This window comes from Pseudorasbora parva, chromosome 21, assembly GCF_024679245.1.
Source record: "Pseudorasbora parva isolate DD20220531a chromosome 21, ASM2467924v1, whole genome shotgun sequence".
Lineage (NCBI taxonomy): Eukaryota > Metazoa > Chordata > Actinopteri > Cypriniformes > Gobionidae > Pseudorasbora > Pseudorasbora parva.
In genome coordinates, this window is record NC_090192.1 from 28,318,507 (window position 1) to 28,342,168 (window position 23,662).

Sequence of the window (23,662 nt, forward strand, 5' to 3'; positions counted from 1 at the left end):
CTGGTGGTCAGAGACTTAGCAAGAGCATTTACAATACCGTTTCAAGTTTTTTTTTTTTTTTTTATGTTTTTGATAGAACTCTCTTAAATTCACTGTTTTCTATTTTAATATAATTTAAAATGTTATTTATTCCTGTGGTGCAAAGCCAAATTTTTAACAGCCATTACTCCAGTCATCAGTGTCACATGACTCTTCAGAAATCATTATAACATTCTAATTTGGGGAAAATGTTACATTTCTTATTTGTATCAATGGTGAAAACAGTTGTGCTGCTAAATATTTTTGTGAAAACTATGTCCCCTTTTTCAGGATGAATAGAAAGTTTAAAAGAACAGCATTTATTTGAAATAGAAATTTTGTGTTAAATCATAAATGTACTGTAACTTTTTAACAGTTGTAAGTAAAAACTCACAGACCCCAGACTTTTGCAAATAAGGAAAATTGAAGTATTTTTATGTTTGAATTTAATTATTGAATCTCAACAAATATGAACTATTATCCATAATAAATAATTAGAAACACTAACACAAATACATGTGATTACAGCCATAACTTGTGGAGAAGGTTATTTTTATTGTAATTATTGTAGAAAAGAATAAGTGTTGTTAAAGGATACTGTTGATTGGACAATTAAAGCAGATCTGTAAACACAGACCGAAAGCTAGAACAGCCTTGTTCACTCATCCTGACGGAGTACAGCCATTTAGCTTAAAGAAAAATATTGTTACTAAATTGTTTATAACATTTAAACACGCATGTTACCCGATATAGTGCCAAGGAGTGTCCGTATCTCGGCAGGGGTCCACTACTGATGGGTACTGTGTTCCAGATGCCACTTTCCAGATTATAACTGTAAAGAAAAAGTAGTTAACATCATAATGCAAGTGGAAGTTGTCCAGAGCCCAGACTGAGATGGCTTCAGAATTACACAAATTACCCAATATTCCAGTAATTAGTACTTTTTCCATGAAGAGTTTTGACTGAAATGTCCCATCCACAACATTGCTATTGCTCCCTTTACAAAGAGTTCCCTCAGAGAATATTCAGACTCAGAGCTTCTACCCTCAAACTGTCAGATTAATCAACCTCTACACCTACCACATGCTCACGCAGATTTATTATTAGTATTATTGCCATTTTATTTTTGGATTATTGCCATTGTATGGAAGCGCATGTATGCAAATAAGCCTTGTGCATATTTAACATAAAGTGGGTTATGTATAACGCTCTGAATTATCTCTTACTTTAGAATCATCTGAAAGTTGCTGTAGTTAAACGTGTAGCCACCGACGACCCACATGACCTTTTCCTGCACCACTGTCTTATGGGATGCTCTTCCCAGGGATGCTCCAAAAGGCTTCACTGTGGGCATGATCCAGTAGGACTCTGTGGAGGGCACTGTTAGCGAGCAGTCTGGACCTGTGAGTGAAAGAGTGAGAGAGAGTGAGAGAGAGTGAGAGTGAGAGAGAGAGAGAGAGAGAGAGAGAGAGAGAGAGAGAGAGAGAGAGAGAGAGAGAGAGAGAGAGAGAGAGAGAGAGAGAGAGAGAGAGAGAGAGAGAGAGAGAGAGAGAGAGAGAGAGAGAGAGAGATAATAATCTAAAGCCCCTTTCACACTGCGATTCCGCAAATACACGGATAATGCGACCCGGCATTTGTTCCCGGGTCGCTAGATTTGGTCCATTCACACTGCCAGCGAAATTCCGTAATATGTGCGCTTTCACACACAACCCGTAACGGTCCCGGGTCGAGTTGACACGTGACATCCGGATGTGACGTATAATGGCGAGCGATCTCAGCTTCAGCGCGGATAGTAAGGAGGTCCGTGGTCTCGACTTGTGTCCAGTTTGCATACATTTCTCCTTGTTTAATTTTAGTTTCTTTTGTATACGAACACTCTCTGCGTTTAAAACACAAACTAGCTCTTCTGGCACTGCAGGGTTTTATTACTGAAAAAACAAGCTCTAGGAGTTGCACGATAACTACGTACACGTTGCGTCATTAGTTTCGGCTTTTGTTCACACAGCGCTCGTCCCGGGTTTGAATACCGCAATATTACTAGGTCCCCGACCCGGGTCGAATTCGGTAATCAATCCCGGGACGTGGTTGCTTTCACACAGAAGGTGACCCAGCAATGTTCCGGGAATATTGCGGGTCCGACGTGCAGTGTGAAAGGGGCTTAAGGCAGAGTTTTCCAAAATGGGGCTTAAAAGACCCCTGGGGATTCACGAGGGAACTGCAGGGGGATGAAAAGCTAGTAAACTAAACTGAATATGAAATTAAAATCAATATAGGTTCGCGTCAAACTGCCAAACTGCTGATATCACGTGACATTGGCGACCTGAATCATTGATTGATTCACTGATTCAATAACCGTTTGATTCTTTTTGGAGGCACGTGGAGGAGAAGACAATGCTGAATAAAATCATAGTTTTCGATATTTTTGGACCAAAATGTATTTTCGATGCTCCAAGAGACTTTAATCAACTAACTGATGTCACATATGGACTACTTTAATGATGTTTTTATTCCCTTTCTGGACATGGACAGTAAAGTGGGCATTGACTGCATTATGCTCTTGGAATAAATATAAAATATCTTAAACTGTGTTCCGATGATGAACGAAGGTCTTGCGGGTGTGGAACGACATTAGGGTGAGTCATTAATGACATCAATTACATTTTTGGGTGAACTAACCCTTTCACTAAGTATACGGCATGTTGCGTGTTCTACATTGAAGAGCAGAACTGTTACAGTGTGCCGTTTACAGTGTTTTCAACATCAGAGCGGCTTGGTTCCCAGTAAAAGCTCAGGATCAAGGAAATCTTCTCAGGAATTCAATCTCTATGTGCAGAAAGTTTAACCTGCATTTTTGGAAGAAAATGTGTACTTGGTTAATTTTATTTACACATTCACATCATTTCTGTGGATAGGAGTTTACGGTGTTTCATAAGCGTTCTGACAAAATAAAGGCTTTAGGATTTGAACGTTTGAAAGTGAAGAATTTAAGACGTACAAATTGGTATGGGCTTATGCCGATCATCACATGAACAAACTGACACAGATATCTATGGCTTTTTAAAGGGATAGTTCATCTAAAAATAAAAACTCTGTCATTAATGACTCACCCTCATGTCATTCCAAACCCGCAAGACCTTCATTGATCTTTAAACCATAAATGAAGATAGTTTTGATGAAATACAAGCACTTTCTGACTCCCCCATAGACTGTCTTTACTACCTTTCAAGGCCCAGAAAGGTAGTAAAGACATTGTTAAAATAGTCCATGTGACTACAGTGATTCAACATTAATGTTATGAAGGTACGAGAATATTTTTTGTGCGCAAAAAACAAACAAAAATAACTATATTCAACTAATTCTCTGACACTGTTCACTTTGTAAACACAGTGCAGTTCTTCCAGGTACTAGGTCAGAACACCGGCTCATTATTGGCTGGATCCTACTTTAGCACTACATGCATATGTCTTGGTGCTCATGTAAACAGCACAAATAATTATCAAATATTATTTATTTTTTTCCACAGGACAACTGTAATTTTAATTAGGGCTGTAAATGATTAATCGCGATTAATCGGATCCAAAATAAAAGTTTGTTTGTGTGTGTGTGTTGTGTATAATTATTATGTATATTTGAATACACAATCATACTGTTTGTATGTAGTTTGATTGTATATTAAATATATTCTTGCATGTGTGTGTATTTATAAATGCATAATAATTATACACAGTAGACACATATTTTATGTAACCAAATTTTTTATTTTGATGAGATGAATTGCGAATAATCATTTTACAGCCCTAATTGTAATATATTTATATAATTTATTATATAGTATTCATTTTTATTATTATTTTTATTATTATTATATAACTACTTTTCAAATTTAAAAAATAAAAAAATATATATAATTTTTTTAAATATATTTTATTTGTTTATTAGCATGTCATGTTCCCATTAACCAACATAAGGAAACCATGAACATCAGAGTATGCATTTAAATTATTAAAATATTAACTAAAATGTCAGGGGTATTTTTTTAAATAAATATTTTGTCTAAAGGCCAATTCACACTGTGCTGACAGACGGCAACAGACATTTCGCTTAGTGAGAAGTTGGCCCGAAAGATCCATTAAATAAACCTCAAGACATCCTGATCGAAATGCTCCATCACACATAAATGTGCTTTGACACTTTGTGACACTGTGACAAAAGCCTGATGAGGATGCTGCAGTGATGCAGTGGTGACAGATGCACTATTTAAAAAAAATCAACACCAGAGGGAGACAACCCACGTAACAACTAAAACTACCTGAGACGCAATACTCTGTTGGGAACACGAAACTGGAAAGGTCTCCGATTTTCACAGCATCCTGTAGAATACAGGAGAGGAGTGGAAATGAGAGTGGAAGTGAGTGGTACCTTGCCAGCTGTCATTGCACACGCACAGCTTTTCCCCGGTGAGGTCACAGTAGCCATGATCAGGGCTGCCACAGTTGTTCCTGCAGTACGGGATGTCACAGGCCTCACCCTTCCAGTACTTATCGCATTCACAATACAAACGGCTCGCTATCGAGTTCCCCGAGGTACACTTCCCGTGGCCAGAGCAGTTGTTTGGACATGAGTTGATTCTGTCAAGAGAGAAAGAAAGAAAGAAGTTTGCAAAAAGCAAACAAAGGGGAAGTTTGTACAGAGATGTTTGAAGGGAAGCCTGAAATGGGGGAATGTATAAGGAACAGGACTAATAAAAGTGATTACACTGAGAATAAAACATGCACATGAGACGCAATAAAATTAAGAAACTTAAAAAAGTAATGCTTGACCAAATCAGCAAGCTTTCTTTAACTCACATTTTAACATGACATTTAAATTAATGTCATGAACTCTGTTGTCTCATTGTAACTGAATACTCACGAGTAGAAGACTTCAAATCCCGTAAGGTTGTAGGCAGCGTCGCTAAAAAAGTGCAGAAGTGCGTAGCCTGAGTTGGTCTCCACTTCAGGGACGGTCTCGTTCCCTTTAATTTCTGGGACAATGAGACCACTGTGAAAAAAAAAAGGAAGGAGTGGTTTAGGAAATGTTCCCTCAGTCTTCCTTAGCAGTAACTTATTCCATTTGTTATGCAGTAAAGTGACATTTCCCTGTGTGAGTTTCAGGGTTTTAACTTGGGTCTGAAAGGTGCAAAGGAGTGTCACAAAATCACTTTTTTAGTGCTTTCAAGGTTAACATGTTGAGTTAAAATATGTTTTATGCAATAATTTCTTTTCATACTGCTATGAAATGTACCATGAAAAGTGCTTTTAAAAATGAAATGGAATATTTGTATCTTCAGGTTTATGCCCTACCATTCAAAAGTTTGGGGTTGGTATCAAGATATTTTATGTTTTTCAAGTAGTAAAGGCTACACAAATACAGAAAAACAGTAATATTGTGATATATCATTTTATGTTTTCTATCTAAATATTTAAAAAATGTAATTTAATTCTTTAATAGGAAAGCTGAATTTTTAGCAGCGAATACTCCAGTCTTCAGTGTTGTCCTTCGGATATCATTCTAATATGCTGATATGGTGCTCAAAAATAACATTTATTATTATCAATATTGAAAACATTTGTACTGCTTAATATTTAGTGAAAACTGTGATTTCAGGATATATTGATGAATAGAAAGTTCAAAAGAACAGCATTCATTTGAAACATCAAACATCTTTTGTCACACTATAAAAGGTCTTTACTGTCACGTTTGATAAATTTAAATTAATATATGCTTGCTGAATAAAAGTCATACAATTGAACAATAGGTACATACTAAAATATTTTAGTAATTGACCCTTCGCTAACCCACGCCCGATTACCACCACAGGCCAATTGTGGCTTAGCAACCGTAACTAGGCACGGAAGGTCTGTCAAGCTTTCGAGTGAGGGAAACATGCCGATGCAAATCTGTGCGTATGGATTGTGCAAATCTGATGCCTATCCTAAAAGTTTGGACAGATGGTGTATTTTTTTTTCCTTCCCCAAAACGTAAAACTGAAGGTAAGAAATACCAGCCTTGAATCAAGCAGTGTGTGTGAGACCCCATTCACAACGTTAAATGTCTTCAGGATTAACAAAAACACCTACGTTTGCTTCAACAAACTGAAAATACATGAGGTTTTTGACTGATGCAAGTTATTACATATGATGCAGTATATAGACTATAAAAAGAACTGTCTTAGCTTTATTTATTAGTTTTGTATTGTAGTTTTGTTAAGTTAAATTAAGACCTTCATCATAAGGATTGTTGCAGTGGCTGTGTTTATAATATTAATAAAACCCATCATGTTTGAGAGACTGGCTTTCTGTTATAAGGTTTCAGTAAATGTGTGGTTTTTGATGAATGGCTCAGGTCAGAATCTCAGGCTAGTGCCAGGTCCAAGGAGTAGATTATAGACACACGACATGTGAGCAGTGCATGGCGTGCTAAATATAACGTTAAGCCGGAGAATCATTGCAAAGTTTTCAGGCTAATGTCTTGTGTTTATTCCACAAGATTTATTAATAAGTTGTTTGATTTTTAATTATTCGATTATTTTCTCATTTTACTTACCCTGTTGTGCATGAACATGCATATGAGGCAGCTGCTGATTGCGCTGAGACCATAGGCTTTAGCTTCAATTTTATTGAAATTATTCTGTAATCGGTTGCATAATATGTCGCGGATATATCCCGCAAATACATACTGCAGTCCCTTTTTTCTTTCTCTCTCAGATATTTCCCGTTCGCCAGAAATGACTAATTATCTCCTCGGAAATGTCTGACACCGGCGCAAACATACTGTAATAGACGTGCCAGGCGCGAAAGCTTGACAGGCGGAGCAACAGTAACTACGGGGGGCGGGGCTTAGCGAAGGGTCAATTGTCTTTGGCATCAGTTTAGCGACAATATAAACATTGTCATAATATTAAAAATAACATGTTGTCTTTATAATAACACAATTCATATTTCTCACACAGTACAAATGGGTCTTTACACATGAACATACATAGCTGCCATTATTTACATTTATGCATTGGGAAACGCTTTTATCCAAAGCGACTTACATTGCAATCAATGTACACATTTTTACATTATTGTCAGTTCTTGCTTTCACTGGGAATCGAACCCATGACCTTGACGTTGCTAGCGCCACGATCTACTGGTTGAGCTACAGGAAAGCTTATATTATATTTTAGGAAGGAGGGTGTCATAATACTTTTAGGGGTAGTCAGTTTTAGAAAACAAACTCACCTGAAGACAGCAACTAAGGGAGCATAAATAGAGTCTCCGTCATAGACGTACATGTGGTCCCAGCTACATTCGGTTGCAAAATGGTTAAATCGTAACCGCAGGACTGCGTTTGGGCTGCAAAACAAAGGTGATGACATAATGCTTAAGAATGTGTTGCTGGCTGCATAATCCATTATGAGAACATATTACAGCAGACTCATTTCTGCCAAGTCTGAAGGGTGCAAGGCGGAATGTGCTCCTCCGAGCCTTTTCTGGTAACCCAACACAGAAGAAAACACCCTTGTAAGGGCTGCTGAAGTCTATTTAAATAAGGGTTATGCAAGAGGAAAGTGTGGGCACAACAAAACCGTGTCAAACTCTGGGTAGAAAGAGAAGATGACAGAAATAACACTTACTAGCCCTCAATCAGCCAGGTGCATTTTGTTTTGTACTTGTAGTTGATGGGGCCATCTGTTAGGTACCCAGACGGCTCAGTCAACCTGAAAAATAAGATCAGATTTGACGTTCACATCAAGCCCAAGGGACAAACAAAGAACAGTGTTATGTGTAAGAAAACAAGCCAGAAGCATTGCAGAGAAGTGCCGTTTCAGTACAAGTATGCACAACGATAAATATGGTTTCTGTGGTTACTTATGGCCATATGGACACAGGCTTGTGTGGGAGCAGATCCACAATGATGATTCACTGCTGCAAATGTGCTCATGAAACAGGCCTAACCAATGAGTTGCCTCTCCCTCCAGACTAAAACAGCCATCGGGCCCATAGTGACAGCGCTTGGATCCATATTGCATCACCACGGAACACTCAGTGTTTTGCGTCTGTGTTTTGCGAAACCACATTAACCGCACCAAGCTGGCGGCATTGTTTGCCCAGACAAGGCCTATTATTTGCAGATGCCGACTTGAAGGGATGCATCCTTATAAACAACGACCCCAATATTCCACAGACACACTCTTAATTGAACACGTTATTGCGGCTCACGTAGCCAAACACTTCTCTGGTGGAATTCTACGAGGTCATCAATCTAAGTGACAGTGCCGAGAGCTTCTGTCCTGCTCATCTTTAAGAGAACATAAAGAAGAACTGAGATGGTGTTGCGCTTGCATCTTGGAGTAGACCAGAGGAAGCCAACACACATCAATATTCACATGATATCTTAGCATTACTATGATACTTAAAGGCAAATGTTGTCATTTCTATGCCAAACAGAACTGCAACTAATTAAATATTCCTGTGTGCATCATGGACGTCACTAGGCCCTTTTTAGGGGGGCGTCAACTTATGTCTCAGCCCCCCTAAAAAATATGTGATTAAAACACATGAAACTGGGGGGAGGCTTCGGCTTCGGCTTCGTCCCGTCTTTTAGTGCTCTTCAATCCGCCGAGGAGCCGAGCAAAGCACACTTCAGAAGCAGAGGTGTGCGTGTGTGTGCGTAAATCTGAGCCTCACTGGTCTGTCACCGCTCGTCAATGTCAAAATATTTGATAAAACCAATCAAATCAGAGTAGGTGGGCTTTATGTTCACACAGTTCTGCTGAGGTTGACTGCGAATTTTAGCAGCGCAACTATCAAGTGAGAGAAATTTAAGCAGCTAAACTAAACATTAATGTTTGACGGCTGCTGCTTTAAGTCAGAAATCTTAAACAAAAGACAAAAATACTCAGACAAATAAATAAATTAAAACAAATAAATAAACTCTTGTCTAATTTTGCCATTTTTAACAGAAAATATGCCAATGTGATTCCTAATTACGGTAATATAATTTCATTTGTAAGCTTCAGTAGCCTAAATAGAAAAAAACTCAGTTTTTTTCAGCCTGTATTAGGCATAAGATTAGTAATGAATGTGTTTATATTGTGAATTAATAAACTTAAAACTTTAATAAACAGTAAATAGGCCTAAACGTGTCTAAGAAAATTATTAATAAAACATAAATATCAGTATGTTAATATGTAAACCATATGTTTACTTTATTCACTGACGAAAATGGAAAAAGTATGTCATTCAAAGCTCCGTGTTATGAGGGGAAGAGACAGGGCAAGATAAAAACAGAGAAAAAGAGAGATGTAGAGATAAGAAAGTGCACAGGCAGTGACATGGTTTTCAAGCTATAATCATCTCATTTTTTGGCCTTCAGAACATCTTAAAATGTACATATGTATGTAGATCATAGAAATCAAAATTTTCTCAGGGGACCATGCCCCTGAACCCCCTAACATTTGGGATCTCTGTGATTATAAACCTACATTACTAGCTAAGATTAATGCATGCACAGTATGACCATGCTGTGTTAATATTTGCTTTTTAAGTTCAATATCCTTTGGGTATGCATGTTTGTAAGTTACTAGTTATTAATAGCGCATAAGCCTACCCTCACTGGGGGCTAAGCCCCCCTAAAATGAAAATCTTAGAAACGTCCCTGGTGTGCATGGTTATTAAAGGGTAGGTTCACCCAAAAACAAAAACTCTTCAACCGTCGTTCATCTTTGTAGCACAAATTAAATTTTTTGATGAAATCCGTGAGCTCTCTGACCTCTTCATAGATGGCAATATAATTAACACTTTCAAGGTCCAGAAAGGTAATAAAGACATTGTTAAAATTGTCCATGTGACTCCAGTGTTTCAACCTAATGTTATGAAGCAACAAGATTATTTTTGTTTAATTTTGCGCACAAAAAGTAAAGACTTTATTCAACCATTTCTTCTAGCCTGTGTCAGACTCAGACTTTTTGACGCAGTGTAAACATTGCGGCACTTTCAGAACGCCGGCTTACCATTGGCCGACGCTGTTCACCTGAGCACCACGACGCACGACGCACGACGCACGACGCACGACGCACGACGCACGAAAGGCATAGAAAGGAAATGCTGCAGTTTACACTGTCAACAGCGTAAGAGTATGACACAGGCTAGATTTTTTTTTTTGTGGAATAAAGACGTTCTTTTGTTTGTTTTTTGCGCACACAAAGTATTCTAATCACTTCCTAAAATTAGGGTTGAACCACTGGAGTTTGGACTATTTTAACGATGTCTTTCCTACCTTCCTGGACCTTGAACATGGTAATTAAATTGCTGTCTATGGAGGGGTCCGAGAGCCCTCATCAAAGATTTCATAAAAAATATCCTAATTTGTGTTGTGAAGATGAACAAAGGACTTGTGGGTTTGGACCAACATGAGGGGAGAGTAATTAATGACAGAATTTTCCTTTTTGGGTGAACTTTAACATATTCAGAATAAAACGAAAAAGACATGCACGTTCATTAACTGCTATTCTCTTCAGATAAAACTAAAACTGGAGATAGTCACTATTATTCTATCATATTGCATTTTTGTAATTCTGCACAGTAATTGAATCAGCTCATTAATTCTCATTCATGTCCTTGACAACAGCACACAAGAGAATGTCATTGAGTCTGCGCTTTTGCCTGTCTGTATATATTCCGTTTATTTCTTTTAATGTCTAATGTAATTAAATCTGTCTCTCCCTCACACCACATATGTGTTTCTTGCTAGACTTTTCACAACTTCCTGTATCAACAATCTAGCTGACTGATACATTTTCTCATCTACCTTGGCAGGTAGGCTAAAAAGTTCAATTGCAGTGGATATTAGATCCAAATAAGGCATTACATAAGAATTATGATTAAAACAAGAAGGTTTCTAGATGCCACATTTTTGTCTTAGTTTAGCTGTCAAATGAGGTCAACATAATGCCCATCAAAAGTCTGGAAACAGCATAGGCAAAGTGGGATTTGGCATGGCAACATAATGTCAACATAAATCCATTTAATTTCTTGGCACAAATTAATTAACTTATTGAAGCAATTATTTAAAACAATAACTGTTTATTATTACTTAATAATAGCAATACACTACTGTCCAAATTCTTTTGAACTCACCAAGACCACATTTATTTGATCAAAAATACTGTAAAACAGTGAAATATTTGTGTGTGTGTTTAGGATAACAAACATTTATCAATGTTGAAAACAGTTGTAATGCCTAATATTTTTGTGGAAATCATGGTACTTTTTCCATAATTCTTTGAATAATAGGAAGTTCAAGAGAACAGCATTTACTTGAATTTTTGTCATTTTTGTCTTTGTCACTTTTGAGTCCAAATGCATTTCTTGCTGAATAAAAGTATCCAATTTTTTTTTTTTTTGCATTAACACACTTTAGACAGATTAGAAATTTCCTGTTTTTAATTTCATAAAATATGCTTTAATAGTTTGTTTCCTTATCAATGCAACAGCATAGAATCTTTTTTTTTCTGACATTTTAAAAATGACTAATCTGAACATATCCAAATTCTGTTATTCTGTAAATAAACAAAAATTAATAAATAATTTTGTGTGCACCACACAGCAAAGTGATAACAGCCTGCAAACAAGTCATCTTTGTACCATCTTGTACCTTTTGAAGTAATGATTTATTTCAGTCTGTGTATCATTCCTCACTTGGAAGTAAAACATTTCTTCACAACAAAATGTCTGACATACAGCCAACCTGATGCAAACGCTAAAACCATGCAAAATTGCAACGTTCTTGCTGTAGGTTATATCGTAGCTGATCAACAAGCTATTTCTCCACTCTGTTCTCTATAATCAGACAGTGAGATTTTAAGAGCGGTTAAAAACAGTAATCACAGTGCACCACTTCCTGTGCCAGGGAGGACATCCCTCAGGCTGTATGCTGGCGAGGGGGATGTTTCTTTGTATGGGCACACACTCAGCGGCCCAGAAGAGAGGCAAAAAAATGCAACTGTAGGTGAGTCAACAGTTAAAATATTCACCAGGTTTCCATGCATTTTTTATAGCCCACTACCATAGCATATATCCACCAACAGCCAAGACTAATACCTATTCCATTGGCTTTGAAGCCGTCACCAGACAAGGTTCATTCGGCCTTGCTCAAAGGCTGGCCTCAGGCATTCAAAAAAAGAACAGGAAGAGAGTTACATAAAGATCTGCAGAACAGCATGTGCAATATTACAAAAACAGTAATTTGGGGCTAGTCCCTTAAATAGGGCACTATTTGAAGGAACAGCACTTTGTATTGGTGTCTGAAACAAAAGTGGATGTTATCGAGTGCACTCATTCAATCCCACAATAACGAGTGTACAATCGATGTACGCTCAGTGGCTAGAGAATTCCCATAATGCACCGTGATGGAAGAAGGCATCCACAGCTGATTTATGTATTCATTCCATTTTCTAAACTGCTGTTCCAATGTGGCTACAGTGTAATATCATACAATAACCCTAACCATTCCTTTTTAATTGATTATTTTTAATAGTTTAAAAGGTGCCCTAGAATGAGTTGAAACAATATGTTAAATTGTTCTCTGATATCATAGAGAGTATGTGGCTTATTTAAGTATACTTTAATCAAGGTTTATTCATGCTAGAGATAAATCTTTTCATTACTAGTGAAACTGCCAGTTTGCCAAGCGAAAACTATGCAAAAGTGGTGGCCCTTCCGGCGCACTCAGTGTTGGAATTCACACACTCGTTTTCATTCACTCCTTCTAGAGGACTACAGAACACAACCAAGGACTTGTGCGCTTAAGGTAAATAGGGTCTGAAAGGTGCAACTTAGAACTGTAGTCATCCATACTGAAATGTTAACGCTTGGCAAAGTCCAATTAGAGAGGGCCTCTTTCGTCAGCTAACCCAAGCCCTGTTTCCTGCCACGTGAATAGGAGTCAACCGATATCTGCCAATCACTTCCTGAATGGGCCTGTCCTCACAGCCCTTGTTCTTTCTGCGGTTGGTGTGCTGACTCCCACCACTTGTTCGTTTAGCTGTTGTGCAACAGATAAGCTGTTCTTAGTGCCAGTTTTGATGTGGAGGCAAAGACAAAGGTTTGGACTGATGAACAATTCAGGCCTGTTCATTTATTTAAAGTCGTGGTATCACCTAGCCTGTATTTTCTCCACTGTACAACCTTTTAACTACTATATGTACATCATTCTAAGTTATTCTACCGCATTTGATTTATGATTCAATCAAAAACACTGAGGAGCTATATTTAACCTTCCACTGAGCAAGCAAGATCAAATGTACAACAGCAATATTTATTCACAAGTAGTTGAGAAAATGACAGCTGTGACACTAACAGCTGTGAGACACTTTTACTGACAATGGGGAGTTTAGAGTGAAAGCACCATTGCATAGGATTCAAACACTCCTTGCTATTGTCCAGGATGTTTGGTGCAGTGTGATACAGGGGAAGCATCCACAGTTCCACACAGAGGGTGAATGACTGAGCTCTCAGTATTGCAAATGACTGGATCTATGCTTGTTTCCGAAGCAAGAGAGATTTTAAATAGATTTCATGTTGCCTCCAGTGGGCTCACCTTTGTCCAACCTGCATTTTGTCAATATAGCACATTAGCTTGATCCTGAATGGTAATCTATATCAACTGGAACCTAAAAGCGATTACAGGAAAATAAAAAGAAACTAAGAGCAAAACCTTTCAGTGTCTGACCACTAGACTTGCAGTTGACCTAAGCCAAGCAATCAGTTAGGCTTGTTTAATAAAGATGATGCACTTCAGATAGTCATCCATAAAGATCAACCTAAAAATAGCACGCTGATCATGACGACTGGCCTGGCTTAACCCAAATACCAAATTATTTCCCCAACAACTATAATACCAGAGCACAAATGATGTTTGAACACCACAGACATATTTCAAATGGATGTTCGCACAAGGGTAGTGGAAGTATGTTTGGGAAGCTGACACGTCCTGCTGTGTTAAATATTATACTCATTCTAAAACCATTTGAAAACATTTAGCTAATCCTTTTATAATTATTATGCACGCATATTGTAGGACTTCATATTGGTGGAGATACTAAATTGAATATTTGTACTTTTAAAATGCATTTGTCACAAAGCAGGACTATTTCAAATGAAGGTTCAAAACAAGAAAAAAATAAAAATTAAAAATAAATAATAAAATAAAGAAAATTATATTACATACATTTTATGAGTGTTACTCACGTATTTGAGTAATTAGTTTCTGTTCTTAAAGGGATAGTAATGAAAATTCTGCCAATTTACTCAGCAACATTTATAATTACAACACTTATAAAATATAACTAACACTGTTAACACTTTCCTTCAACTGAACTAGGGCTGGGCGATATGGCCCCAAAGAATTATCACGATATAATTTTCCATATCAGTCTATATCGATAAATATCACGATAAATGTAAAATCTTTATTTCTTTAAAGTTTAAAGGCATATCTTTGCTCCTGAGTGAAAGATGTAGAAAACAGACAGTTAACTGTGGTTTTAAACTATCCTTTATTGTCAAAACATGAGAAACACTTCCCAAACAGGTGAACAATTTATTAAAACGGAGGTAGATTTATTTATTAAATTTTTAACTCTACACTATAAATTATTATAGTGTTAATTAAATTATTACAAATATAACATTTTTACTCTACACTATATATCAATAATATCATTATATATACTTAATTGTGTAAGTAGTAAAACACTAAAAACGCAAACGGGCAAAAAAAAATCCCCCCTCTCTTGCCTTACAGTGGATTGGTCCACCGTGGATCTCTCACACACACACACACGCGCATCTCACCAGGGCCGTGCACAGGCGGGTGGCCCGGTGGCTAGAGCCTCTGCCCCTCTTCCCTCATCGGTTAAGGTGCCCCTCTTGCCCTCTTTCCTCCCTCGCCCTCAGAGGATTTCTATAAAAGCGTTCTGTTCCGCTAAAAATCCACTAATTTCGCTAATCCGTTCCGTGTTTTCCCGTTCGCTCTGACACATCTTCAAAGTCTGCGGCTGTGTCCGCTCTCTGTGGAGACGACAGCTGAAGAATGTCGTCTCTTTAACAGGTATATTACGAACTAAAAAATATATTGGTCTCAAAAATATATTCAAATTTTTTTGTGATTCTAATTTGCTACTTAAATCTCCAATAGAAAAAAAGAGATCAAATAAGTGCAGAATCAACTTTTTGAAAGCATTATTACAACAACATAAATTCAATTAGCACTAAAGCCTAACAATTGTAATTACAATATGATTGTAAAAGGATTGATATTCATTCTTTATATTAAGATGACTCAACTCCCTTATAGTGCCCCCTTTTTTTGGTTTGGGCCACTGACCCTCAAAATGTCTGTGCACGGCCCTGCATCTCACTGACACACACACACACACACCTCACCGACAGTAGTTGTGGAATTCCAGTAAGGGTTGTCTATTTTATTCATTTCAAACATCGAATGAAATTATTTCTCTTTTCATACAGGCGATGCGGAGTCATTAATACATCATCAAAGACAAGCCAATTATGATAGCGATGTACAAGTCCGATGTTTAAGTGATTATAATTTAGTAACGTTAGCTTGTTAGTTACCCACTACAACTAACAAGGTGATAAGCCTGCTGCCTGTGTGTGAATGTAGTTAATGTAGATTTACCGCTGTGTTGGGGTCAATGTTATATGGAAGAACATTGAAGAAGCACAATAATTTAATAATAAAATTCCGCGTGGTGATATGATAAGCAGTCCAAGTACGTCGCTCTGTTTTATGTCGGATGGGATAGCCAAAATATCTCCAAACCACTGAAGTTGAGCGAACTAACTTGTCAACGATATCTGTGGATGCATTAACGATCTTCCAAACCTGTCAGCCACTGACTGTAAACAACAGCGCGTGCAGCACCCATAAGCCCGGTCTGCAATGCGCATGCGCAGAATTACGCCTAGCACGTAAACATTATATCGAGAATTTATCAAACTCTTGTTATCGTTTTATCAAGAAAAATTATATTGTGATAATTATCGTTATCGTTTTATCGCCCAGCCCAACACCAAATCCTTAAACTTGCACATCCACCACACCAGTCCCTAACTTTACCCGTATCGCAACTCAATATCAGCAAAAGTGTTTTGCAAATGCAATACAATATGAACACAATAAGTACATTGTACTTAACTTTTTAATGCAAGTATATAGTAGTTAAGGCAACATAATATAATGTGGACCAAAAAAACTATATGGAAGTCAATGGGGCACATCCACTGACAATAATTTCCACTAGACTATACATTTTCTGTGAAAAGTCTGTGTCTGCCGTTTTAGTATCAGTACCATTTTACCCATTCGTTAGGTGCAACTGTTGTAAACAGGTTCTTTGTACGCTTCCAGGACGCCTCTTACTGTGAATACTTTAAATCACACAGAAAGAACATTGCAACAGAGATCATTAGGAAGATGTGAGACTTTTATTATTATTTAAGGCGTCGATCCCAAAATAAATTTATTTATCACATAAATATCTCCAGGCAGCAAGCGACCTTTTGTATTGCTAATGTAGGAGAAATTTGTTGACACTGCCATGCTGCCAGCGGCTGGAATGCAAGTTATATCAGACGTGGGTTTGATTTCCTTTTAATGTAACGTCATGTCCATAACGCAAAATTAAAGTGTCATGAAATTTTCATCATGTTATTTAAAAAAAATTTTTTAAGTAAACATTGCATAGAAATGGACATCAACACTGCATCAACACTGCAAGTGTAGTATAATCTATAAAACATATATTAAACATCATGGACGATGTTACTTGGCCCTGGAACTCGCAGACACATTAAACAAGTGGCATATAAATTTATAGAGCTTTGCTGTTAAAGTCTACACAATACTCTATCATCCTCTTGTTAATGAGGAAATTGCCAAATGATAACATTTTGTTGAAACATTGAATCTATCTGTTCCCTTTCTTGAAAACAGTAGAACACAGCCAACATTAGAAACTGCTATACTTGTACTGGCGCAAACTTTGTATATGATGTAACGAAACAGCAAATATCTATAACATTTTATGAGAGCGGTTAGATACAATACAGTAGACCCAAGTGAACATTTAAAGAACAGGTCTGTATGTGTGCCCAACTTTTTTTTTTCATGGTAAGACATTTTGTTGCGTAATATACAGAACTACTGCTATATATACTGTTAAAGAGAAAAATCACTCACTGCTCTTCATTGAATAACTTAGTAAGAATACATTTCTTACTTCAATGCTGCTGTTTAATGCTCTGGCGAGGAGATAAACATTGTTGGACTGTGTGAGGTCTAAAGCAGAGTGTGTCAGCAGACGTTGGCTAAGACGTCACACTGCTAGAATCTGCAAACAGCTTGTTCTGAGACACTGTTTATGATTTATGAGGATTAAAAAAAAAATTGGGGGGATTTTTACCATTGTAGAGTGATTATGTGTGTACACACACTGCCGACACACATTTACGTCCAAAACAACAAAAGTGAATTTTGCATTTAAGTACAATCCACTGGAATTGAATTTACTGTAATTTTTCATTTTCCAAGGGTTTTTCCTACATTTAAATTTTTTTGGTGGCTGCCAAAACAAATTTTTGTCCCGCCAAAGCCTTATTTGAGGAGTTATTGTGATTTATAAATTGATGAAGATGACTAATGCACGTGACAGGGCGCACGTTAACTGAGTGCAGAGAACGACCAGAGAGCCCGCGAGCACACTCTCTGTCTTCAAAACCATCACCGTTTTAGCTCTCTCACTCGCATTTCAATCAAAATCAACTGAACTGACACAATGGTAAAAGGTCGGAAGACTGAATCCATGTTCCACATGGCACGTTCGCACAATATTTTCCCTGAATTACTGCTGGATGTGAATTTTGCTCAAAAAACACACCTCCTTTGACAGACGTGTTGCACACGCAGCCGACATAAACCATACTTTCAAATAAACAGAAAAATATCCTTCTGAAGTGTTTTCTGATGACAAATCTTTTGCGTTGTTTTAACAGTCTGGATTCACACATAACACATCTGCTTTTGTCCAATTCGTGATTTGAACTGATTCATTTGAATGAACTGATCTGTCCAACACTGAACTCACGAATCATTCGTGTCATTCGAATCATTTTCTCACAACACCTCTGAAATGAGAATACAAGTGTGCTTACCCCATTAAACAAAAGCGGTTAGTAAGAATTAGTCTTTAATTCAATTAATCCATCGAACTGTCATGTATTTATTTTGAGTATTTATATTGATAATGTGTAGTATTACGGAAAAAAAAATTGTTTAGACTGGATTAAGGTGAAACCAGAACAACGCAAGTTGTTGATAGCCAATAATTTTATTAAATTGTATATGGTAGAGAATTATACTATTTGTTATTACATTTTTAATGCTACTTTTTAATGATTGTTGCCAAAATAATTAATCAGTTAACCATGCAAAACTGTGTTTAAACAAGGAACAAAATAAACAAACAAAGACATAATGAGATATCAAAATTAGATGAGCAAAAAAAAAAAAAAAAATGTATACAATATATATATATTTGCATTTATTTTACATTTCTTGTCAGTATTGGGCTCACAAATCACACGGGTAGGTACTTTTACTGTTTGTGTGTTTGTGTGTGTGTGTGTGTGTGTGTGTGTGTGTGTGTGTGTGTGTGTGTGTGTGTGTGTGTGTGTGTGTGTGTGTGTGTGTGTGTGTGTGTGTGTGTGTGTCTGTCTGTGGGGGGGACCACCGAAGACCCAGAAAAACCCTGGAAGTCTTCAGTCTAAATAAAAAGCATACATAAAAAAAGCTCAAGGAAGTTACACCATTGGATGGCACAACCACAGAAAGCACTCACTTCTAACAACAAAGTTGACTATTTAAAAACTAACTTACCATTGGTTAGACATTGATAATTGGTATTTTAAAAACATGGCTATTATTTCACTTCATTTAATGTCCATTTTTGTTTTCATTCCAATAAATGAAATAAGACTGATTCGTAGTTTCAAGGCAGGTTGCTATATTTTAACTTTGAGCAGACACAGAGCGGTCTCTATCTACATACATTATTAAAGAAATATCAGGCAAGGTTATTATTGCTGGTTATGAACCTGAAACCTAACACAGGTCATTAATAATTCTGCATCCTCATAAACAATATCTGCACATGCAAGCCATGTTCAAAACAATGAAGTAGTAAACAAGGCATAATTTCTATACCATGTCTCCATTCCACTTTATAAGAACAAAGTGTTATTTGTCAATGTGACAGCCTTTGTTGTTCATGTATGTTGTGGAGCTGCAGCTAAAAGGCAGCATGACACGGTCACATAACTTCCCTGGTCTTCCTAGCATTTCCTGGTCACCTGGACTCACATGAAAGGCACAACAATGGCCAAGAGTATCAAAACGTCAACGCAGACCACTTCCTTTCATCCAGCTATTGTTGCTTTCGACCTTTGTCATACAGAGCTGGGTGTCAGTCTGAAATTTAGTTTGAGTGACAGCACTTATAAACGCCAATAGCATCCTCTTAGCTGCTTCTAAGATGGAGTGAAGAGGGAGATCTTTGTTGCACCCAATGAGAGCGGGATGCTATTTTAAGATACAGGAGTGCAGGAGCTTTGTTCAAGAGTTTCATTTATCATACAGCTGTCAAACTACGATCGTTTAAAACTAAATCATGTCTGCCCACAGTAAATTAAAATTGTCAGTAAAGACATCTTTTCTAAAGACAAAAGACACAGAATTAATAATGACAATAAGTAAATGTTTGAAAATTCTCATCAGAGCATATCTTTATTATTTAACAACTTATATGTGACCCTGGACCACAAAACCAGCATAATTATTTTTTTTTAAATTAAGATGTAGAAATCATCTAAAACTGAATAAATAAGATTTCTATTGATGTATGGTTTGTTAGGATAGGACAATTTAAATCTTAGGGTGCAAAAAAAAAAAAAAATCTAAATATTGAAAAATCACCTTTAAAGTTGTCCAAATTAAGTCCTAAGCAACGCATATTACTAGTACGAACACATTTTTGATATATGTATTGTTGGAAACTTACAAAATATCTTCATGGAACAGGATCTTTATTTAAAGGGTTAGTTCAAAGTTAGTTAACAATGAAATTTATGTCTGACTCACCCTTTCAACACCTGTAAGACGTCCCTTCATCTTCACAACACAGTTTAAGATATTTTATATTTAGTCCGAGAGCGTATAAAAGTGTATTCACACTATACTGTCCATGCCCAGAAAGGTAAGAAAAACATCATCAAAGTAGTCCATATATGACATTAGTTGGTTAATTAGAATCTCTTGAAGCATCGAAAATACCTTTTGGTCGAAAAATAACAAAAACTACGACTTTATTCAGCATTGTCTTCTCTTCCGCGTTTGTTTTCAATCCTCAAATAAAGATTTAAATCAGCGTATTAATTTATGATTTGGACATATGGACTGCATTTTAGCACTTTGAGATTTTGTTTAATATAAAGTGCATTATAAATAAAATTTATTATTATTATTATTATTATTATTTATATAGTGCTTTTAACAGACCCTATGGCCATCCAAAGCGCTTTACATTTTGCCTCACATTGACCCATTCATACACCGACGGCGATGTCAGCCATGTATGGCATCATCTAGCTCGTCAGGAGCATCTGGGGTTAGGTGTCTTGCTCATGGACACCTCGACACTTGGTCAGGTGGAACCGGGGATTGAACCACCAACCTTTCTGTTTGTAAACAACCTACATGAACCACTGAGCCACTGCCTCCCCATATATTACATAAATTACATACATTTCATTTTTGGTTGAACTAACCCTTTAATATCCTAATGATTTTTGGCATAAAAGACAAATCTATAATTCTGACCCATTTGTTGGCTATTGCCAAAAATATAGGCTAGCTGTTTGACTTATGATGGTTTTGTGGTCCAGGTTAACATAATATATTCAGCAAGAAACCACCAAATTGTACCATCCAGTTTTATAGAAACCAGAGTGTAGGGCTAAATGCTTTGCAAACTTCATTTATGTCTGCTAAAAGTACTTGAATTTAACTAAACTGTGCCAGCACCCACAGGATTCACCAGGAGTATACCCAGAAAGATTTGGAAATGAATCTATATTTTCAGCCATATGAGCATGGTCTGAGAGGGGGTATACCAGTCAAGAACAAATCAGTTTTTAACCAGAAGCTATACACATGTGAAAAATCCCTTTCGTGATTTCTTAGAGAGTAAAATGCTTCAGACAACATACAATAGAACTTTGCTCCAAAGTATTACAATGACAACCCTTTAATTGTTATTGTAATAAAATAACAGTTGAAGAAGTCACATCTATGCACCAATGATCAGTGAATTTGACACACAAGCATGCCTCCATGTTCCTTCAGAGCTGAAAACAGTTTCAAATGTCTCATTTAATACTCTTAAATGTTTTAGTAAATACTCACTTGAACCTTCCTTGGCAGTGTTGACATTGGTCACCAACCCATCCACGGTCGCAGACACAAGATCCGTTCACACACTTGCCTGACAGACAGTTCTTCTCACAGGGTTTAGATGGAGAGCAGTCAGATATCAGCACCAGGGAGAACATCACACAGAGCCATAAATATCTCTGCATGCCCTGCAGTCTCTGTCTGACCAGAAAAAGCTCAGGTCTGAGCATCCTCTTCCCAGCTTTCATGGTTTAAGGATGCTGCTGTTGAATTGGGTATCAATATCTTAGGGCCTTTCTTCCCTGCTTACTTGTGCCCAGATTGTTTCAATTATAACAGCAGGGGGAGATCCGTTCACTTAAAGATCATGAATATTCCTTAAATATCAGCTATCGTTTCCCGAAATCTAGGCAATCGTTTAAAAGGAACCTCCAGATCAGAGCATGATGAGATAAAATCAGCATAAACACAGGCATATTAAATCAACTGTCTCGCCTCATTGTGTTACTGAACAAGGGCAGGAATTTCCTACATTACCTCCTGTAGTCACAGGGCTGGAAAATTATTCCCCATAACATTGAAAAAAACCTTTCCTCCCAGATCATTACCATAACGCAAAAGATGGGGTATTTCCAGATTTAAAGCATCACATTATTCAACGGTCTTATTCTGATCCAGTCCGCAGCCATTTTAAAGCGTAAACATTCAGTTGGCTGCTCAAATACACTGCTGGTGTGCTTTAAATCCTTTAAACCTTGAGCTTTCTGTGGCTAAACGTTCAAATGCCACGGGAAAACAATTTAAAAGGAGAAGGTTTCTGAGTAAAAAGCATCCTTTTTAACCGCAGCACTCAGTAACATGGATGTTGTTCCTGCTGTTGTCCGTTGCGCTGAGGGATTTGGTAAACCTGAGGAACTATCCGTTATCCGCATATTCTTCGCTGTTTTTCAGGCTCAATGTGACAAACTCCTTGTCAAAAGTGTCAACCCTCAATTTGTATATATATCCCCTTCGTCCCAGGGATCCAAGAACCCCTCAGTGTGCGAATGTTGGCCCCCTCGACCACCGTTTAAGCTCCCATAGTACGAGCTGCTCGCGCTGGCTGCTCCTCAGATTGGAGCAAACTCAACACGGAGATGTCCGCGCATGCGCAATAGGAAGGGGATATATTTAAAGAGACAGAGGCCAGAGTGCATCCTTTGAACGTCCATTGCAGTACTTGAGAGCTTTCATTCAACATTTTATAATATTTTAGGAAGTATGTAAAAACCCATCTTCCTATTGCTGTTAAAGTTTTTGTTAAAATATATTTCCTATTCCACATTTAAATAAAGTTGAATTTGTTGTTTATGTGCAACATTAAAGGGTTGGTTCACCCAACAATTAAAATAAGCCTATGATTTACTCACCCTCAAGTCATCCTAGGTGTATACGACATTCTTCTTTCAGATGAATACAATCAGAGAAAAAAAAAGTCCTGGTTAAGCATAATGGCAGTCCATAATATTTCATCTATCCATCATATTACTGCTCAGCATGGCTCTGGTAGTAAATAAAAGCCTTCTGAAGTGAGTTGGTGCATTTTTTGTAAATAAAATATCCGTTTTTAAAACTTTATAGACTAAAATAACTAGCTTCCGGCAGCCAGTGGTTTGCGAGTCGACTTTCAAAAAAAGAGTAACCCACGACGCTACGTTTTGTTTTGCTCTATCAAAAGCTTCAAGAGTCAAGGGTTACTCTTTCGCTGCAAATCGATGAGTATGGCAATCGCCTGAAGTTAGTTATTTTAGTCTATACAGTTTTAAATATGGATATTTTCACAAACAACCCACTGAAGGCCTTTATTAACTACGTGTGGAGTAGTTATGATGGACAGATGCACTTTTATGAACTTCATAAACAAGGCGACAATTCACTGCCATTATAATGCTTGGATTAACCAGAACTTTTTAGTATAACTCTGATTGTATTTTTCTGAAGGAAGAATGTCATAATTTTGTGTGAACTTTCCCTTTAACATGACAGCCAGCCAAGACAACAAGATGGCAAGCACTTCTAAGATAATACAAGATTATTAATTTAACCT

General features: G+C 37.2%; 1 protein-coding gene across 1 annotated transcript in view; it reads right to left on the reverse strand.

The window, feature by feature from the left end:
• Positions 1 to 22,695, reverse strand: part of atrnl1b (attractin-like 1b) — a 130,309-nt gene extending 107,614 nt beyond the window's left edge. Inside the window, exons 1-7 of the mRNA XM_067430608.1 lie at positions 21,589 to 22,695; positions 7,679 to 7,762; positions 7,284 to 7,397; positions 4,930 to 5,058; positions 4,438 to 4,646; positions 1,245 to 1,419; positions 763 to 850 (exon numbers count right to left, since the gene is read on the reverse strand). Of these exons, the coding sequence (XP_067286709.1) occupies positions 763 to 850; positions 1,245 to 1,419; positions 4,438 to 4,646; positions 4,930 to 5,058; positions 7,284 to 7,397; positions 7,679 to 7,762; positions 21,589 to 21,824 (1,035 nt within the window). The 5' untranslated portion in view covers positions 21,825 to 22,695. The remainder of the gene's footprint in view (positions 1 to 762; positions 851 to 1,244; positions 1,420 to 4,437; positions 4,647 to 4,929; positions 5,059 to 7,283; positions 7,398 to 7,678; positions 7,763 to 21,588) is intronic.
• Between the last annotated feature and the right edge of the window lie 967 nt (positions 22,696 to 23,662).